This window comes from Anas platyrhynchos, chromosome 29, assembly GCF_047663525.1.
Source record: "Anas platyrhynchos isolate ZD024472 breed Pekin duck chromosome 29, IASCAAS_PekinDuck_T2T, whole genome shotgun sequence".
In the NCBI taxonomy this organism is placed as follows: Eukaryota; Metazoa; Chordata; class Aves; order Anseriformes; family Anatidae; genus Anas; species Anas platyrhynchos.
Window position 1 is genome coordinate 3976554 of NC_092615.1, and position 19713 is coordinate 3996266.

The window sequence follows — 19713 nt, forward strand, 5'->3', positions numbered from 1 at the left end:
CCCGGGCACCTTTGGACCAGAAGTCCAGCAAAGCAACCATCCAAGGAACCGACCCTGAAAGCAGGGGCAACTCCTGCTCCTGGCAGGGCACAGAGGAGGAGCCAACCCTGGGAGGAAAGGACGGGGTCTCCCTGCAGCCTCCCAGCACATCCTCAGCTCCTGGTGCCAAAGCTGATGTTGTGCCCACGTTGTGCTCACCTCTGCCAGGGACCATGGCTCTGCGTTTCCACAAGCACATCTGAGGGAAAGTGTGAGCCTTCAGGTGGAACAAGAAGGCAGCCTGGTGTGAGCGCAGGGAGAGCTGGAAGCAAACCCCACAGCAGCAGCGCTGACAAATCCAGGTCACCATGGGCATCTGCAAGCCAGCAGGGCGTCCGACCACGGGGCAGGTAGGAGGGGGGGCTTCACCTGCAAAGCCTCCAGAGCAAGCTATGACTTTCACAAGTGCTTTTTTCACAAACTGTATTAAAAGTCCACGGCTGTTTTTGTTTGTAGCATTGCTCCCTTTTGCCTTTCTTTGAATCTCATTCCTCCTGCAGGCTCCAGCACCCAACCTCCCTTTTGCATGTCAGCTCTTTGAACAGGAACTGATGGAGCTAAAGCATTTAAAGCCCTTTGAATCTGCCAGTAAGGTTTTCTGGGATGTGATTTAGCTGCATGTTTGTTTGACCAGCATTTGAACTTCAATTATTTATTGTTTATTTGTATAACTTTGTTTTATTCGTGATTATTTATATTTTTAGTTTCTACCATGCAACACCATAAATCCCAGCACTGCTACAAATCTGCAAGTCTCTAAACAGCAATTCCTCTAGTTTGTTCCTACACTTCAGCAAATTCCTGGTAGTAGTTCCGTGGTTGGAAAATATCTAAACCTCTAAATTTTCCTTCCAAAAGCCCATCTCAACCAGGGAAACAAATCAAGTAGTCAAACACTGAAGAATTATCAGGTACATTAATACGTTGAAAAGCAGTGATTATAATTCAACTGATTAAATTATTTTGAAATGTAAATCCTACTCACACCTCCCATAGAAATGAATGTTGACTTGTGATTTCGTGAGCTAAGAGAATCAAATCAGGCCCACCACAGGGACAACACATGGAGGCTGACTGGGCTTCAGGGCTAAAGAGCAAGTGTCACCCCATGGCTAGGTGGGCTGTTGAGCAAGTTTTTATCCTCCTTACCCATCTACTTATCTCCTCAAGGAAAAGTATACCATCAGTAGCTACTCCAATGCCACTGCTATGCCCCTCATTCCCCCTCGAGGCCTCCATAAATAAAATCTCCCCAGAAATTGTCATTCTTCACCAAGAGCCCTTCTCCACTGGAGAAGCCCACAGACCTCTGCTCCAGAGAGGCTCTCCACGGGCAGGCAGATGAGTTCAACTGCCTTTGAGGATCATGGTAGGAGGCTTGCTAATGGGCAGGAGTCCAAAGGGCTAGCGAGATGGGGGTGCAGGAGGCCAGCGTGGCCACAGTGCAGCCTCCTCAGAGGACCGCGCTTCCTCAGCCTCACAGTTTGAGCTGGGACCCCTTCCCCACCCAGAACCAGGGGTAGATTCGCTTTCCTGAAAATGTGGCTTGCAGGAAAGTGAAAATTGTAGCCTCGTTGTCTGCATTGACAAACGTCACCCGCCCCTCTGCATGGTTCAGACAGACCCGTACCCTGCGGGGGACCATGCTGGGGAGGAAAGGGGTGGGAGTGGGGGAAGTCAGAGCCTGGAACTTCTCCTTGTACTGCCCCACTGCCCAGATCCCCCCCACGGGGTTCATGTCAATCGGTCCCTTCCTCCTCACAGACTCCAGGGCCACCCCCACAGCCCAGCAGGACCCACTGCCCACCTCCACCTCCCAGCACGGTCTCCCTGAGTCGAATCCCTCGCAGCCCAGCACGCATGGCCATGGGTCAAACTGCTTCGTGCTGTCAGGCCGGTGTTGCTGTGTGGCTCCCTGCATCACACTCTTCCCATCTTCTGCTAAGATGAGCCGTGACTGAGCTGTGTCTGGATCCAGAGTTACGTTCACTGCAGAAGAGAGGTCAGGTCAAAGCACTGGGGGTAGAGACCAGTCCTGGGGAAGAGTTTCACCATGCTGGGGACAAGTTTGGTCCTATTTGGAAGGAAAACAGGTAATACCTTTCTTCCAGAACATGCTGATCTCAAAGTGAAGAGCAGCTCTGCACCCTAAGCCAAGCTACGCAAAGATTTACTGCTTCCCCCCAAATGACTGTTGAATCCCTTGCAAGCAGGGTTAATGTTAGGAGGCTCCCCAGCACAACTTACCTTTTGTGTACAGGCCCTGTGACTCTTCCCCTTCCTCCCTCAGAGCAGTTGTTGAAGCATCTGAAAGGGAAACGGAGCCCAGAGATCAACTCTGACATCTGGATAATAATGCCAATACTGGGAGCTGCTCTGGGGAGACCAGCTCCAGGGAGCAAGCAGAGATGCTACACCCCTCTTTCCCAGCACATGCACTACTTGCTCTGCTCACCTCCTTCTCCAGTTGGAGTAGGAAAGGAGGACCTACAGCAGCAGGACCAAAAACGTTTGGTGCTACCTAGTATGAAGTGGACACTGACATACTGCAGTACATCCAGAGGGTCACCAGGATGGTTTGGGCTGGACAAGATGAAGTATGGGGAACCACTGAGAACTGGGTTTGTTCAGCCTTAAGAAAAGTAAAGGAAAGAACTTTTTGATGCCTATAGCTATTTAATGGGAGAGCAGGGGCAGGCTCTTCTTGGTGCTGCACAGTGATAAGGACAAGAGGCAGCAAATACAACTTGGAATGTGAAATTCTTGCTAGATGCACTAAAAAAAAAAAAAAAAAAAAGGGGAAGGGAAGGGAAGGGAAGGGAAGGGAAGGGAAGGGAAGGGAAGGGAAGGGAAGGGAAGGGAAGGGAAGGGAAGGGAAGGGAAGGGAAGGGAAGGGAAGGGAAGGGAAGGGAAGGGAAGGGAAGGGAAGGATATTCAGCTTTATCTCCCTTCTGCAGGGCATTGCCCACCCCCTTCTTTCCACCCCTGGGGCATTTCTGTGATCTCCTCTGGGATCCCTTCCTTGTACCTTGGAGTTTCCTTGCTGTCTCTTCTAGCTCAGGAGGTTTTTTTGAGCAGACACCAGCTGCCTTTTCCAGATTGTGGCTCGTCCACTCCTTTTGCTGGAATTTTCCCTTCTCGCACCTGGAGATGTACAAGCCACAGCATTTATCTTCCTCCTTCAACTCAATCTCCTGTTAATGCCAGTTGCTAGAGACCTTTTTCTAGCTGAACAGCTCTGATGCTGGATCCGTTACCTCCAGAAAATTCATTCCAATTCAGCTTTACACAATACAGTGAGAAAAGAGACAGCAGGTTTCATCGGCTAGGCCACTGCTCTAACTGCCTAGCCTGATGCTCTAACTGCTGATTCAGTTCCTATTATCAGTGCTGGTGTCCTCAGTCACTCTGTCCCTTCAGAGCAAACCTACATTTGCTCTGGTCTCTGTGCCTTAGTATCACCAAACATTGGTCATGGAGAAGACAGCCAGGCTCGCAACCAGAGACCTTAGAAATGAAACGTCCTCTGCAAGTGCTTACTCAAGAATTGACCTTGTTGTCAGAGCCATACCACTTCATCAACTTCTGGAAAACTGAAACATGAACATTTTGGGGGCATCCCTGGCACGTGAGGAATTCGTCTTTGTTTTGGAGCAGGAATTTTTGTACCCCCAAAATCATATTGTGATATACAGGAGAAAAAGGTACGTACCTGCCCAGAATGTCACCAGTATCCTAGATGGGAGAAAGACAGAAGCAGCTTAATGCAATTTATCCTGTACACAATCCTCACATTCCTGTCACACCAGCATCTATGTAAAATTAGCCTGCTGTGTGTTTCCAGTCTGCTGGTACCTCAGATGCCATTTGTTAAGACAGTGATGGTGTTTCTAGTAGACCTCACCTGTGGGAACTCACATCCTGAGAGCTGAGACTCCTCCTTCTCCCTGATCAGGCCATCCAGATGAAAAATCCTCTTAGACAATTTATCAGCCTTTTCCTTCGCTCTTGTTTCAATTTGCCTCTCCAGCTCTCCCAACCGAGCCATCAGCAGGCACTCTTGTTCCTCCAGGCATTGGTGCAGCTGCTTGAATTCAGACGCAATCTTCTGCCTCTCTGCTTTTACTTTGTCCTTTATAAGCAGAAACAACCCTCTCAAAGTGGGGTGGGACCACAAAGAGTAATTAAAAGGTGGGTTGGGCAGTAGTTAAAAGTTATCTTTTACTTTCCTGATGTGCATATTTTGCACCAACAGCTGGACACAGTGATTTCATCTCCAAGGGCCAAGAATCAAATTTTCCCCACCCTTCCCAAATAAATTTCCTTCAGGTAGCCCCGTGCACCTACCAGATAGCCCTGGCAGGTACATCGCTCCTTCTTTAGCTGTTCCTCCAGCTCTCCTCTCTCTCTCCTGAGGCTCTCTAGCTCGGACTGGTTTTGCTCCTGGAGGGAGAGAAATCCTTTAGGTGCTCCCCACCACATGTATCCAAAAAACAGCTTATTCCCTGGGGCGAACATACACAGCCTCTGGCACCGAGTCAGCCTCATTTCCTGCTTGAACAACCAAGAGGATGGCTCTCAAAGCAGAACTGGGCAGCAAAAGGCAATGTCATGTCCCTGCCACCCCACAAAGCAACTCCCTCAGAGTTTAGGGTTCGACATGCATGTTAGGGGCAGGCTAAGTGTAGGCATGGTGCTGTCAAGTACCATTTTGCAAGTGTATGGAACTGAGGACTGTAAGGGTATGTGGTAGGACAGCACCTGCTCCTTTATGGGTATCTGGTCAAGGACCTTTTCAATGCAAAAAGGGGACAATAAGAAAAGCAGGAAGCCATAAGCAAGAACACGCAGAGAGACAAATCTAAGAGACAAAGACTGGGAACAAACCTGGTCAGTCATAAACATATGGGCTGCTCAGAAAGGGCAGGTAAGCCACAACTTAGCAGCTAATGAGGGTGCTGCCCTGAGGGCACAGGGTGCTCACAGGTGTGGGAATGAGCAAACTAATGAGGGAGCTGCAGGGAGAAGTCGAGGAGCAGGCAGAAAAGGATATAAAAGGGGCCAGCTGCATGTACCACAGGGCTGGCTAGTGCACTGGCCTGAGTGAGCTCTGCACGTGATTGCTGCAGTCTGTCCTGTCTTCTAATTAAATCCTTTAAGTTATTAAATCTGCATAACCACAGTGTCTGTCCTGAGTGTGCGAGTGCTAAGGACCCAGTGCTGGCTACTGGGGCAACTGGCATGGGTGGGTTTGGTGCCAGCTGCTGCAGTTGGATGGGGTGTAGGTGCCCCAGGGCTGCGGTGGCAGCTGCTGGAGTGTGTGTGTGTGTTGGGGGGGGTCTCAACCACCAGTACTGGTGTGGAAACAGCGTGTGTCCCCAAAACCAGCTCACAGGGGGATCAGTATGAGTCCCCAGGCAGGGCACCAGCTGCTGGGCAGGCAGGTGCTGGGCCAGTGCTGTGCAGGTAGCGGTGGCCACATCCCTTAGCAGGGACCATAAGGAAAGGAGAAGCTGTGCACAGGATTCCTGCCTCTTACCGTGGGGATGGGGGGAAGGACACGCTGGCTGCTAAGCATTTTGCTCCTCCTTTAAAGAAAATAAGCAACTTCTGTGCAGTCCAAGTCTCCCACTAGAGAAAGTCGACCCCCAGTGAAGCTGTGCTTCTGCACAAATCCTGGATGTCTAAGGAACACCAGAGAGGAAAGAGATATCTAAATTTAAATAATCATATAGATTTAGTAATTGCAGCAACAGCTTTGTGGGAGGAAGACAGCCAAATGCAAAGCACGGAGCAATAAAAAATTCCCTTGGAGTGAGAAGCCACAAATCAATAGAATATTAAAGGTTATTATAAACACTGTCACCACCCTGGTCTGGGAGACGGCAACACACCGAGGGGCACCGGAGAGCCCACGGGGGCAGCAAACGGTTAACATCACATATGCCAACCGTCTACCAGAGTCCTGAGGACAGACTTCCATTACGAAAACTTGGTAAGTGTTTAGGGAAGGTGAAAAGAAGCGAAGAAAGAAGGTGCAGTCACGGGGTGGACTTGCAGGGAGCGTGGCCTTTTGCCGACAGATTGCAAAGCTCGGAGGCATGTAGATGTAAAATCATAATTTGCAAGCGATGTGTGAGAAAGCTGTGAGCAGAACGAACCCCGGAATGGCCGAGGTTGGAGGTGATCTCTGGAGATCTCCTGGCCCAAACCCTGCGCCGAGCAGAACCCCATAGCACAGGAGGGTGTCCAGGCGGGTGCTGGCTATCTCCTGAGGAGGCTCCGCAGCCTCCCTGGGCAAGACCCACACAACATGGCCCGAGCCCAGGCCACACAGGCTCTGACAGAGCCCGGGCACCAAAGCGGGTACCGGGGGTGCTCCAGAGGCCTCCCTGGCTCCCCCTCACCTGGCGGGGCTCCACAGTCTGGCCAAGCCGCCTGAGCCCGGCCGCGATGTTGCCCAGCTGCCGGTTGGGCCTCAGGCTGCGGCTGGGCAGGGCCTGGCGGCACTGGGGGCAAGAGGGAGCCCCAGCGGATCTCGCCCAGCACAGGCCGATGCAGGCCTGGCAGAAGTTGTGCCCGCAGTCCAGCATCACCGGGCTGCGGAACAGATCCAAGCAGATGGCGCAGGTCGCCTCCTCCTGCAGCTCCGCCGCCGCCTCGCTGCTGCCTGCCATGGCCGCGGGGCCCAGGGTGCGGCTCCCGGCTTGGCTCTGCGGCTCTTTCGCTTTCGGAACCGGGAGGGGAGCTCGGGGAGGCAGCGGCGCCTCACAGCTGCGAGATCCCGACGGCTGTGGGACCTCCCCTCCGTGCCTTCGGGACACTCCTGTGACTTCGGGACCCCCCTCCTGGCTTTGGGACCCCCCCATCTCTTCAAGACCCTCCGGTGCCTTTGGGACCCTCCTGTTGCTTTGGGACCCCTCTGTGCCTTCAGGACCCCTCCCCCTCGTGGCTTTGGGACCCTCTGGTGATTTCGGGACCCCCCTGTGGCTTTGGAACCCCTGTTGTGGCTTCGGGACCCTCCAGTGACTTCTGGACCCCTCTGTGCCTTTTGGACCCCCTCGTGGCTTCGGTACCCCTCTTGTGGCTTTGGGACAAGGCAGGTGCAGGGTCCCCGGGCTGCAGGGTGTCCCCCCCCCCCGAGCTGCAGGTGCCCCAGTGGTTGTGGGACTCCTCGGGGGGCTTTGGGGCACCACTGGCACCAGTCCCGGCTGTGGGACCCCCCGTGGCTGCGAAGCCAGGAGGGGGAGCGCAGCCCCCAGCTCTCCTTCCAGCCTGCCCTAATCTAAACTGAAGATAAAAAGGAAGTGTTTTGATCTGGCTCACTGTAACCCAGAAGAAGCCCAGCTGTCCTGAGCAAGATTTTCCTCTATCGGTCACCCAGGTAACACTTTTCAACACCCTTTTCTACAGACTGTCTCCCGTTTTTTTGTGTTCCTTCTACACCTGAGTAACCCTCTGCATTTTTTTCCCTCCTGCCCTTTTCCTCCTTTATAGGTCATACATTGGCAGAGATGCATTTTCTTTCGTTTTTCCATTCCTTTGTTACGTGCGTCATGATGCTCCTCACTCACAAGCCGGGGACAGGTAGGACTCTGCCCGTTTCGGATCAGCTTTGTGCTTCCCCCCCTGCTTCCCACCCAATGCGGTGGCTCAGAGTCCTAGGGAGAGATTGCTCTCAGCCCAGATTAACTCCAGGACTAAATCTTTGGCTCGCTTTTTGATGTGCCTCCCCATTTATTTTGAGCTCAGGCGAGTGGCTGGATATATTCAAGTAGCAGAAGTGCCAAGAATATTTGCATGAGTCTGCATGCATGTCAGAGATGTTTTGTAAGGGATTAAAGTTATTAAAACTGTTTGCCTTGCCTCTTCAATCAGCTCCTTCTTCCACCAAGCAGATGCTTGGACCACTTGTCTATATGCAGTGGTCAGGCCAGGCGGGAGAGTGAGTTACTGAGCAGAAAGCCTTTCACTGAAACAGTTTATCACCTCCCCATGAAAACCAGGGCAGGCATACAAGCAAAACTATCCCAGTGTCCTCCAAATATCTTCCGTGCCAGGGGTCAATCTCTTTGTTTTAATCCACAAGAATGTGGGGGTCAGGACAGCATTGTCACCTGGACGGTGACAAAAGAGGAAAACCCTGCTGAGATGCTGGGTGAGGTGACACAGGTTTCCTCAGTGGGGGAGTTGACTACAGCCCCCTCCTGAATCCATGGATCTCAGGTGGTCAGCAAATCCATAGTGGCTAAAGTCGAGGTCCAGCCCTGCATTCTCTAACATCTCCCCCCTCTTTGGAGGTTTGCTTCTAATTAATCTTTTCTCTCCCCCTCCACCCCGGTGCCATTCCCCAGATGGGTTTGCAGTGCCAGCACCCAGTCACCCTGTCCTTGCTGCTGTGGGGGAGGCTGCTGTGCTGCCCTGCTGCCCTGACCTGGGGGCAAGCGCTCAGCCCTCAGAGGTGAGCTGGCTCCAGATGCCGCACTCGTCACTTGTGCATCACTACAGCGAGCAGAAGGGCCAGGACAGGGAGCAGACTCCGGAGTACCGAGGCAGAACAGAACTGCTGATGCACCGCATCCGCCAGGGCTGCATGGATTTGAGACTTTCTGCTGTCCGAGCCTCTGATGAGGGGCAGTACACCTGCTTGGTTCGTCATGGCATCAGCTACAGAGAAGCTCAGCTGGAACTGAAGGTGACAGGTTTGTCAGACACATGTGCTTCTGAAATCTGAAGGATACCTGTAGGTTAATACTGGCTTGGGATAAGATGGAAAAGCTTATTCTTCTAGTCTGCCCTGCACAGAATAGTTGCAACTCCCCATTGGCGGTTTCTGGAATCTAAAAGTAGATCTTAGATTTTGAAAACATGAATAGCTTAACCCAATTTTTCTTTTAATGTCATCCTAGCCATGGGGTCTGCTCCTCATATCTCCATGGAGAATATCCAAGGAGGCACCAGAATTGTGTGTCGATCATCTGGTTGGTACCCAGAGCCCCAGGTCCTGTGGAGAGATTCCAGCCATCAGCACATACCTTCAGAGGCTGAAAACCGATCCCAGGATGCAAGGGGCCTCTTTGAAGCACAGAGCACCCTCCTTGTCGTGGGAAGTACTCCAAAGGACTTGTCCTGTGTGGTGAGGAACACATACCTCAATGAAGAAAAGGAAACTGCTTTTCAAACGTCAGGTTAGTTGCCCCAGTGCAGGCATGGTGAGACTGGAGGAAAGCTGGGTTTTTGAACAGGTTGATGCCCTGGATCCTCTTGTCGGGAATTTTGTGTTTTGGAAGATGAGAAAGAGGTTTATTTGGTTCCTTTTTGCTGTGCAAAGAAAAAATATCAACTCTTTGGTGCCTGAATAATTCCAGCATTTTGGTGAGAAATATAATAATTTAAATTTAAATTCAGCTCTCTTCTGGTGCACGAGGTGTCTTTGCATTGTGGGGCCATTGCAAGTTAAAAAGTGGAACAGATTTTGTACGTTTACCTTGGTATACCATAAACAGGATCTCCTGTTTGCTTTGATATGTACTACGATCTGCTAGTGATGGGCTTGCAGCCATCCCTCTTGCTGTTTCCAGAAAAAAAAAAAAAAAAGTAAGCTTGGGATTTTTTTTTGTTCCTAGACTTTTTACGAGGAGCTTCTCCAGGCATGGTTGTTCCAAGTGTGATCCTGACAGTGTTTGGTGTCATTGGCTTCATTGCTTATCTGTTGAAGATCAAAGGTAAAAGTTTCCCCAAGTTGCAAGAGAGGAAAATCTGGGTTATTGCAAAGAAACTGCCTTTTAGCAAACACATCCAGGTAGGGTGAGCAGGATCATGGGCTGCTCCTTGTCAAGTGGAGGAAAATGCTGAATGGAGGAGACAGGAAGTGAGCTTACTTTTCCTGGATACATGAAACTCATGGAGTGGAAAGAGTGAAAGGGAAAAATAGGGACAAGAACAAGGAAAACAAGAGATGTACAGCTAAATTTTATCTGATACTCCTCTGCTAGTCTCTGCAGGATCTTCCTCCATTTCATAGAATCACAGAATCATTTAGGTTGGTAAAGACCTCCAAGATCCTCTAGTCCAACCTTTAATGTAGTATTTAAGTTCATTACTAAACCATGCTAAGTTCTACATCTACACGTTTCTTGAAAACTTCAGGGATGGTGACTCAGCCACTTCCTGGGCAGCCTGTTCCTGTGCTACACAACCTTTTTGGTAAAGAAATGTTTCCTAACATACAACCTAAACCTCCCGTGGCACAACTTGAAGCCATTTCTCTTCACCTTATCACTTGGAGCTTGGGAGAAGTGCCCAATCCCTACCTCACTATAGCGTCTTTTAAGGCAACTGTAGAGCGTCTCTCCAGGTTTACACATGCTCTGGAGGAAATACTACTAACTTAGTGACTCAGAGAAGAGATGAATGCAGAAGCTAGGCTCTCCTCTTTTATCATGCATATATTTACTGCCCTGAATTCAGTGGAGTTTGATCACAGATGCCCATTGTAAGAAACAGGAACTATAAATAGCTCTGTGTGTTTGTTTTTGCTGCAGTTTAACTTGTTTTTCTGGAGAGACAAAGTCTGGTCAGGGTAATTCAAGAGGCAAGGAGGAAATGCATATGAATAGAGAGGTAATCTCAGTGTGTAGCCCAAGACATTCTGAACCCACCTGTTGCCTTATAGTTGCCCATTGGTTTGGTGACATAGCTATAAACTAGTCCAGAGGAAACTGTTTTGTTTGTGTCACTTCTCATTTGAACCTTTTTTTAATTTTCAGGGTGGAAGAGATTTGCAGACAAACTAGGAAAAGGTAATTTAAGAGCATCTTCAAGGGCAGCCCCTGTTACATTGGTTCAAAAACCACAATCCCAATTTCCCTACCCAACTCTTCTCATCTTTTGCTTTACTCCTCCCCACCAGCTGCAAAGGGAAGACTTGTGGCTCAAAGAATAGGATGGCTGAATTCTGTCTAATTTCCAAGTACCCATGAAGGGAATCAAAAAAAAAAAAAAAAAAAGAAAGGTCAAGTGAATAAGAGTCTGGGAGACAGTGGGATGAAAACATAGCCTTGAGAGTTCTGCACAGGCAAAGAGAGATGGTTGGGAGCCAGAGCAGGAAATGGTGGATGCAGATACAAGCAGTTTTACCTACTGCAAGGTATCACGGAGAGGAAAAAGGGGAAGAAAGTAGACTCAAAGTGAGAATGGCTAGAAAGGTGTGGTTGTACTTTGGCTTATGTAAAAGAGTCAGTGGTGGTTCAGTTATGGGGTTCTAAGATCCATTTGCAGCACTACAATGCAGCATTGAGCCAAGCCCTCAAAGTCCATCCTCGAGTTCCTTTTTTTTTGGCAGAGATGATTATACATTGATTATGGGATGGCCCTTCCCTGAAGTAATCTGCTCAACCAGAAACCCAAATGGGGAGGGAGGCTTTTGTTTGTCTCTCCTCTCAGTGGATCACCATTTTCTTGCCCCCTCTTCTTCTTGCTGTGCGCTTTTCCTTTCTCTTCCTCCCTTTGTCTTTTCTTGCTTGTTCTTGCTTCCATCTTGTAATTCAGGAGGTGCTCAGTGTTGGACATCCTTCCTAGCCAAGGCAGCTGGATTGTGAGTTCCTCACCTGTTTCTCATCCAGCTAAATGACTGTCACAGCAATACTCATGTTGCTCACTCTTCTCTTTGCTCTTCTATCTCACAGAGAAACAGAAACTTGACTCCTGGCCTCCTTTCTGGTCTTCTATCACGACCAGCAATGCTGTTTATGTTGTCAAACTTCAGTTTTCTGGGAAAACGCGAGGTGGAGAAAAAATGACCACTCTGAAACCCAGTCCCCTGAGTGCTGTTCAGCACAGACAGTGCAGTGACAGAAAGAGAATGACCTCACCGGCATTTTGCTGTGGGTCAGAGTCTTCTTCCCAGACTGGGTGCATCCTAGCAGCAGGGTTCATTCCCTGGTGGGGTTCTTCCCCACCACTGCCACCAGCCCCATCCCAATCTCCACCCTAAGCCACTGATCAGGTCTCTCTCTCTCCTAGCAAACATGACTCTGGATCCAGACACCGCTCACCCCTGGCTGCTCCTCTCAAAGGATGGTAAAGGCGTGAGATGGGGAGAAGAGTGGCAAAAGTGGCCTGAAGGACCGGAGAGGTTTGATACGTGGTGTTGTGTGCTGGGCTACGAGGGCTTCACTTCTGGGCAGCACACCTGGGAGGTCACCGTGGACAGTGCAAAGAGCTGGGGCGTGGGACTTGCCAGGGCCTCTCTGCAGAGGAAGGGACGGATCCCACTCAGCCCCCAGGAGGGGCTCTGGGCTGTGGTGAAGCTGGACAAAGTTTTTCGGGCTCTGACATCCCCTAAATGCACCCCACTGCCACTGACCTGCATCCCAAGAAGGATGCGTGTTTCTCTGGATTATGAAAAGGGTCAAGTAGCCTTTTCAAATGCTGATACGGATGTCCCCATCTTCACTTTCCTGCCAGCATCGTTCAAGGGAGAGAGAATCCACCTTTGGCTCTGGGTATGGGATAAAGAATCCTGGCTCAGGTTGTCTCCCTGAAGCATAGCCCTTAGAGAACCTGTATTAGCTTAGCCTTGCCTCTACATTTCTGAAGACTTCCTACTGAATTAATTTGTGAACTGGGGGGTCAATGTTTTAGGATGGCTTTGTCGAACGGCAGGCTAACAGGCGAGCAGGGGTCAAAAGGTGACGGGCAGCTTAGAGAAAGGGTTTCCCTCTTGGGAGGGCAGTAGTCCATGCTGAGCCTTGCTTGCAGTTCTTCCACGTGTTGTGTGACAGCTGGGTGGTCCTAAAGCAGTTCCTACTGGCTGGCGCTTGTTTTTTTGAAGGTGCACAGACTGTGTGTTCCTATGAATGGAAAGAGATGATGAGAAAGCTTGAGCTTCATTCACAGCTGTCCACCTACATGACATTTTAGGCCAGGCTCTCATCTTTTGGCACACAACAGCAAGATTACAAGACCAGAACTCCATGGAGTTCCATGACCACCACTCAGCACCTTTGCCTTGGTTTTGCAGCTTGTTGGAAATGTCCTGTGCCAGAATAACCACCAACCTCAGGATGTGGTGGCTCCACACATCCCTTTTTTCCAGCAGGTTAGATGTTGTCTGAGGTCAACCCACCACAGTCCTTTTTGGCACCACTCAACGTGGGGCTTGAAGAAGTCTTGGGAGAAACAAAGGTGTGTTTTTTGCAGTAGAAGGTGTTTTTGCAGTGGAAAATTCCACTAACCATGCATACTCAAAAATGATTGTGTGGCATAGCAGTGGGGAGTATGTTAAGCATATAAGGGGATGGTCCCACTGTCCCAAAATAAGGAGTTTAGCTAAGGAAAACAGGATGAGCAGTATGAAGTCAGTAAATACAAAAATCACGGACCCTCTAGTCACAAGAGAAGAAGGAAAAAAAAGGAAAAGGAGGAATTAACAGTTGGTCAAATCAAATTGTACACATACGGTATAGAAGTGCGTCGAGTAGGTTGTGAACCTGTGGTACTCAGACAACGAGGAAACAGGAGAAACCAGGTGTTGGGTAATAGGGAATATAAGGTTATAATAAAATTTTACTGTGTGCTCCTGCTTGCAGGACTCCCGCCGTTGCAATCATGAATAAAATAGCTTCACAGAAGATCCTGTCTGAAGAAAATTATTGAGATTTTTTTCTCACATTATTTTGCCTCTAGGGTTCAAGAGGAGGCTTGTAGGGCACCCTAGAGTACCCTTGAAGGCCTCTAGGACATCCTAAAGGACACTGGGAGTCACTGGGAGGCATTCAGAAGGAGCTAGAGGGCACTGGGTGGCCCTGGTAGACCTGCAGAGGATCTAGAGTGCAGGGGAGGACCACAGGAGGCCTCAAGTGTTAACGAGAGTGCACTAGAGAGCCCTATGAGGCCTCCAGAGGGCTCTAGATCCCAGGAAACGTCCTTATTTTGCCTCCAGGTTACAAGAGGAGGCTCATAGGGTGTCCTATAGTGCCCTGGGAGGCCTCTAGGGCATCCCTGAGGATACTGGGTGTCACCAGAAGGCTTTTGTACACATTGGCGCTAACCCTAACCCTGACACTTTTTTGTGTCAGGGTTAGGGTTATGGCTGTCAGCCCCTCTGTTGTTAGCTAGCCAAGTGGCCTCTGGTAGATTTATGTCCCAGTGTTTCCACACCCCAGCACCCAGTGCTCGTAACATAGTCTTTAACAGTCCATTGTACCTCTCAGCCTTCCCAGAGGCTTGCGGGTGATAAGAGATGTGATACACCCACGTTCTCAAAGAGAGAAGGCGCAGAGTCCTGTTGCATGTGGGATTGCAAAAAGGCTCCCCAAGGGAGTTCAGGTCTACCCAAAGGCTTCTGTTCGGAGCACTTTCTGATGGGAGAACTTGGCAAGGGACATGTTTTTTTGGGTCATACTTAGGGTTAGGGTTATAGATGTTTTTTTTGGAAAGAGAAAGTGCAGAGTCAGAGCCTCCCTGGGGCTGCATTGCAGGGTCACCAGGACCAACCTGTGCAGCCCCATGCCCATCCTGGTGAGGCTGTAAGGAGCCTCTTGTCCCAGAACTCACCTCACTTGGCTCACACGAGGCAAGTTTCTGTGCACAGACAAAACAAAAGCCCTGGGATTTGTCCAGCTTCGGCTCCAACACAAAACCTTCTGCCAGCTCTCCTGGAGGCAGTTAAGGAAAGCTGCCCTGGGAAGGCAGCATACATGGCTCGTTATCACAGAGATAGCCTGGGCCCTCCCGTCTCCTCCAGTAACAACACAACAGCCCAAAGTTTGTCTCACTTTTATTTACATAATTGCACAGCCCGTTTCCCCATGACACTGGAATGTGGCGGGTCAGAGACACTGATTTCCCACATTCACAAGCTGAACATCTCCTCTGGGAAGGAGAAGAAGAACTCAAAGAGTCACTATTGGGTTTTGCAGGGGCACATGCAACAACTCCAATTATTGGCAACTACAATAAAGACAATGAAGCAGAGTGAAGCCATGGCCGTGCAGCAGCACAGGGCCAGGTCCCATCTGCCCCAGCCAGGGACTTCTGGCTTTCACAGTTGCATATTTGGATCAACAGTGGGTTTCCTAGCCGGAACAACTGGCTCCTTTAAGTCCTTACTATGGGAACGTGGTGTGGGAGTGCACATCCTTACATACCTGCCAGAACTAGATGCGTTGGAAGACAAAGCTCCTGGGAGGCAGCCAGGGCTGGGAAGGTTAAACCAGATCCCCAGATTTTTGTTGCAGCGGGAATGTCTCGGTGACACGGGTTTTGTTAGGACAGGCTGAGTGCAGGGGTACCTAGGACAAGGCAGGGTGGTGCTGCGGTGCCCACTGCCAAGGGAAAGGAGGCAGCACCCGCGTTGGATCTGCAGCTCCCTTCCCGCAGTGCAGCCAGCAGAGCTGGGGGCAGAGGGCCCACTGCATGGCCTCGGTGCACAGACAAACCTCCACGCAGGGGGAGCAGCAGGCAGGAGCTGGGGGCAGCAGGAACAGTTGATTTGAAGTGAGCACTTGTAGGATGCTGAGGCTGGACTGAAGAGGCCTCCTCACTGCAAGCCTCCAGGAGCACGAGGGGCCAAGCCCCCACTTCGTGACAGCTGAAAGGCAGGGAAGGTGCCCGGGGTAAGCAGCAGAAGGGAACAGGCCAGACAGGGCCTAGCAGAGAGAGGGGAACAGAGACACACAGCCCGGCTGTGCCACAGCATTCAGCCCATGATCCAATGAGACCCTCGTGCTCAGAGCAGAGACCTGCCCACAGCTGCACAGGTTTTGCTGCAGGATGTGCTGGGGTACCACTGAGCCACATGAATAACCATGGGCCAGGAGATAAAAGGAGGAAAGCAGACACAGAGCCAGCCCTGGGGTTGGAGCAATCCTATTCAGAGAGAGAGGATACTGGCCACTGCTGCTCGTGTCCACCAGGGACTTCCAGCCTAGGGTCAGGCAGAAAAAAAAACAAACCAAACCAAACAAAACAAAACAAAAAAAAAACAACCAAGGAACAGGGGCACACAAGGAAAAATATCCAGCTTTGCAGCTAGAAGGAAGCAGGAACAGCACGTGGTGCTGCCAATTCAAGAAATTACAGGCCTCAGTCTTGCAGGGCATCAACTGATCCACTTGGGATCAGGAAAGGAACTGAGGGACACGCTCTGTGACCACCCACTGCAAAGACACCCTTGGAGCCTGCCTCCTCCCTGCTTTCTACCCTCACTGCTGCGGGACCAGGAGCTGTCTCATGCTTGAGCAGCTGCACTCAGCAGAGCAGTGCCAATGCTGGCATCCTTACGGTCTGTTCTGCAAGCAGGGCTCGGGAGAGCACAGCACCAAACACAGACATTGCCTGGCACAGCAGCGAGGAGCTGGAGAGGCACGGACTAACACCAAGCTCAGGAAGAGGGAGAGACTCTGCTATGTGCTAGAGACCTGCAGCAGATTGGCCACTCTGGGGCAGAGGGGTTTGGGAGCTGGGCATGCTGGAAATGCAGGAGGATGAAGGAGGAGGGGGAAAGCCAGCCCTGCAAGGAAAGGGACCCGGAGCCTGCACGCCTCTGGGAACCAGTGAACTTGGGGTGTTTCGCCAGAGGACACATAATGGGCAGGCAGCGAGTTCAGGGATGAACCAAATGACAGCAGCTCCTCTGCTGCCAAGGAATGTGCAAATAAAGCGCACAGAGACAGCCGAGATGTCCTGCCGAGAGCTGCAGAGCATGGCCTGTCCCTGGAAGGTATGTGGATAACTGACACTACAAGAGGTCCAGCCTCAAGATTGTGTAAGGACGTCAGCAAAAACAGAGACTCCTATTCTCAGCTTTTGGGGTTGGGAAAGAGCCTTTCTGAACCCTTTAAAAGCAAAAGGCAACGGTGGGTTTAGCTAGGATGAGCCGTCATTTCCCACCCTCAGATCCTCCATCTATCTACCTTTGTCAGACAAGCCAAGAGCTGAGCGCATCTGAGTCCTGGGGATGAGCCAGGATCTGCAGGGAAAGCATTTTGTGAGATCACGTCTGCACAGGAACAGATTTTCCGCTTTTGAAACTTATTTTGAAATCCTCAAAATTACAGTACTTTACAATACAAAATGTCTCCATTCAGTATTATGTCATTTTACTCCTTCTGGGATTATAATAATTATTAAAAACACATAACTTTCTAGAAAGCACAGAAACACCACGAAAGAGACCAAAGAGTAACGGGAAAGGCTGCTGCAATATTATCAAAACCAATTTAGTGCAAAGGAGAAGGGACTTTCGAGAACGGTCAATGAAAAGTGTTCTTTATACGCTCATTTAGAGAAAAGGCATAGATTTAACCTCTGAATGAGATCAGGCTGCCAGCTTCTATACTGAAGCTTAGAACATCAACACAAAAGGACTGAAACACAATATTCATGGCCATTAAAAAATAATATTATATATAGATATATATATATATGTGAGAGATTTTCCACGTACGGTATTTAGTTATAGCAAAGTGTCCCTGCAGACAGGCGTGTTCCGCCATCTGGCTCTTTTGGGCCGTTTCACACGACAGACCTTTATCCTCTGTGTTTGCCATCGTACGAAGTACATGCCGACCGCCAAGTCCCTTCGGGTGGGACGACTGCTCCCCAGTGCTTCCATGGCTGCTGCGCTCCCTGCACGCGTGGGGGAGACCCGGCCCCTTCTGCTTCTGCTGGCCCCGGGGGGGCCGCCCTCACCCTGGCCGCGGGCGCAGCCACGGCTCAGACGGTGGTTTCGTCCGCGGTCTTCTTCAGGAGCTTGGCGGAGAGCAGGGAGTGGGGCACGGGGTGAGGGCTCCGCGAGGCCGGGATCATCAGGCGGACTTTCTGGTTGGTCCTTCGCCACTCCGAGTACAGCTGGCAGTGGTAGCGGAACGAGACCTGGTGGGCAACAAGGCTGGTTACAGGCGGAGGGCCGGGGAGACACGGAGAGCATCCACCCCGTGCAGGCTCTGCCCAATTCTTGTCCCACCAGCACCCCCTTGGACAAGGGACGCAGCCCTGACCCCAAAACAGTTTGGGGTACTCCGTCACCCAAGCCTCTAATGAGGAATAAATTAATTCGTGCTAACAGAAGATGTATAAGCTTGGCGTGGCCAAAGGAGCTTTCTGGGCAGCAGCAGGATGGGGCTGGAGGTGCCTGCAGCAGCCTGGCCCAGGGGCAGGAGCTGGCCCTGCAGTTTCGGAGCAGCCCTGCAAGGGGGAGTTTTGAGCTGCACTTCCCGCATGGGCTGCGCCTCTCGCCGTGCCCTTCTGCAATCACAAACCCCACCACAGACTTTCTCACAGCTCCTGCCAATTCCTTAGCTTTGAAATTAAATGTTTCTAGATCATTTTATTTTTTCGAGGGAGGAATAAAAGCAGCATGTATTTCCCTGCTGTCTATTTTCCTAGAAATTGTGGCAAAGAAAATTAAATACTGAATCCAGGCAGCCACTCATCAGAACCAAGCTTTCTCGTTTTGTAGAAGAAATGTGTCATTTTGCTGACAAGTAGGAAGAACCGGGAAGCAGATCGGGCAAGGAAACATCAGCACTCCCATTGCTTTTGTATAAGACTGAGACATCTGCTATGAGAGGCAGAGCTGCGCCACAGCATTGGGGTGATCCAGCCCACTGATCTGTGCTCCCCTTCTGCCTGCAGTAGAGGTACAACTGTGGGAATAAGGTCGTTTGCTTATAAACAAGAAGCAAATGGATCTTGCAGTCTTCAGAGAGCACGCAAACGAGGAGCTAAGTAATGCAAACCTCGCGGAAAGACCCTGCTCCACAGGAAGGAGCTGCAAGCTCGGCCGTGGCATCTCTTGCAATCCTCACGCTGATTACAGCACATCACCACCAACCGTGTACCAGCCCTGTGGGTCACACAGCCCGCAGTGGCACAGAGGAACTGCAGCTGCGTACAGTAAAGCTGAATAAAGGGGCTCCACTTAACATCCCTCCCTGTTCAAGGAAGTGGGAAGTGCAGCAGAAGCAGAGCAACTTGAGTCATGACGCATGATATCACTGAAAACATTTTTCCGTTTCCTCCAGATTTGGGGCAGCACCAGACTAGTCCTGGGACAGAGAAGACGGAAGCACTTCCTCTTAAAGTTTCCAATTTTAGTTTGGCTTTCTACAGAAGTGAACCTTATGCAGCCAGAGCTTTTCTTTCACAGCTCCCTGTGCATTGCTATCTCTGTGTGTTTCGACAGCAGCATGTGTCCCACCAAAGGGAAGGCTGAAGCCCCAGCTCACCCTTCCTTGGCACCAGGATCTGCATGGGATTAGTTGCAAGGAATGTCCTAACCCCAGAGAAAGCTCTGTTTCTGAGAAATCAGAGCATCAGATGGCAGGCAGGTGGGCTGGGGCATTTTTACTGACTGCAGAACTGCCATCTTCTAGGGTCCCACCGCTTCTCCCCCAGCGACTGCACCCCTTCCCTTTCCAAAACGGTGCAAGTGGCTGGAGAAGGGTACTGAGCACATGCAGGGCTGAGAGGAGGAGAGCTAAAATGAGATTCAAACCCAGAAACCCACCTGATAACAGAACGTGAAAGAACTGAACTGGGAACAGAGGGAGGGGCCCAGCTGGGAGCGCTCACAGATACGTGCTGCACCACCACCGTGTGTTTGCTTTCCTGCTATTCTGGCCCTGCTCCAAGCTGTAAGCTCCTGGCTGCCTAGTTCAGCATGTC

The 19713-nt window shown here is 50.7% G+C and overlaps 3 protein-coding genes across 7 annotated transcripts in view; 1 reads left to right on the top strand and 2 right to left on the bottom strand.

Annotated features, from left to right (window-relative positions):
* Window positions 1-675: 675 nt before the first annotated feature.
* Window positions 676-6716, bottom strand: LOC113845682 (zinc finger protein RFP). Of its 3 annotated transcripts, none has more exons than XM_027472645.3 (7): window positions 6447-6716; window positions 4387-4482; window positions 3944-4171; window positions 3752-3774; window positions 3068-3183; window positions 2287-2346; window positions 676-2028 (listed from the first exon to the last, which is right to left on the bottom strand). In XM_027472645.3, the coding sequence occupies exons 1-7, from the start codon at window positions 6714-6716 to the stop codon at window positions 1517-1519; spliced, it is 1305 nt and encodes a 434-aa protein (XP_027328446.3). In that variant the 3' UTR covers window positions 676-1516. The 3 variants fall into 3 exon arrangements, with proteins under 3 accessions (XP_027328446.3, XP_027328447.3, XP_027328448.3); XM_027472646.3 differs by lacking the exon at window positions 6447-6716 and adding an exon at window positions 5579-6011; XM_027472647.3 differs by lacking the exon at window positions 6447-6716 and adding an exon at window positions 4927-5534.
* A 5-nt stretch (window positions 6717-6721) lies between these two features.
* LOC101804439 (butyrophilin subfamily 1 member A1) lies at window positions 6722-13673 on the top strand. Its single transcript, XM_027472649.3, has 7 exons — window positions 6722-7423; window positions 7537-7626; window positions 8394-8741; window positions 8949-9227; window positions 9666-9764; window positions 10809-10841; window positions 12064-13673. Exons 2-7 carry the CDS (start codon window positions 7554-7556, stop codon window positions 12582-12584), a joined length of 1353 nt encoding a protein of 450 aa, XP_027328450.1. The 5' UTR covers window positions 6722-7423; window positions 7537-7553; the 3' UTR covers window positions 12585-13673.
* A 1135-nt stretch (window positions 13674-14808) lies between these two features.
* The window catches only part of MARCHF2 (membrane associated ring-CH-type finger 2), a 34502-nt gene continuing 29597 nt past the window's right edge, over window positions 14809-19713 (bottom strand). For all 3 annotated transcript variants that reach the window (XM_027472651.3, XM_072029302.1, XM_072029303.1), the window contains one exon: window positions 14809-17919. In XM_027472651.3, the coding sequence (XP_027328452.1) occupies window positions 17761-17919 (159 nt within the window). In that variant the 3' untranslated portion in view covers window positions 14809-17760. The remainder of the gene's footprint in view (window positions 17920-19713) is intronic.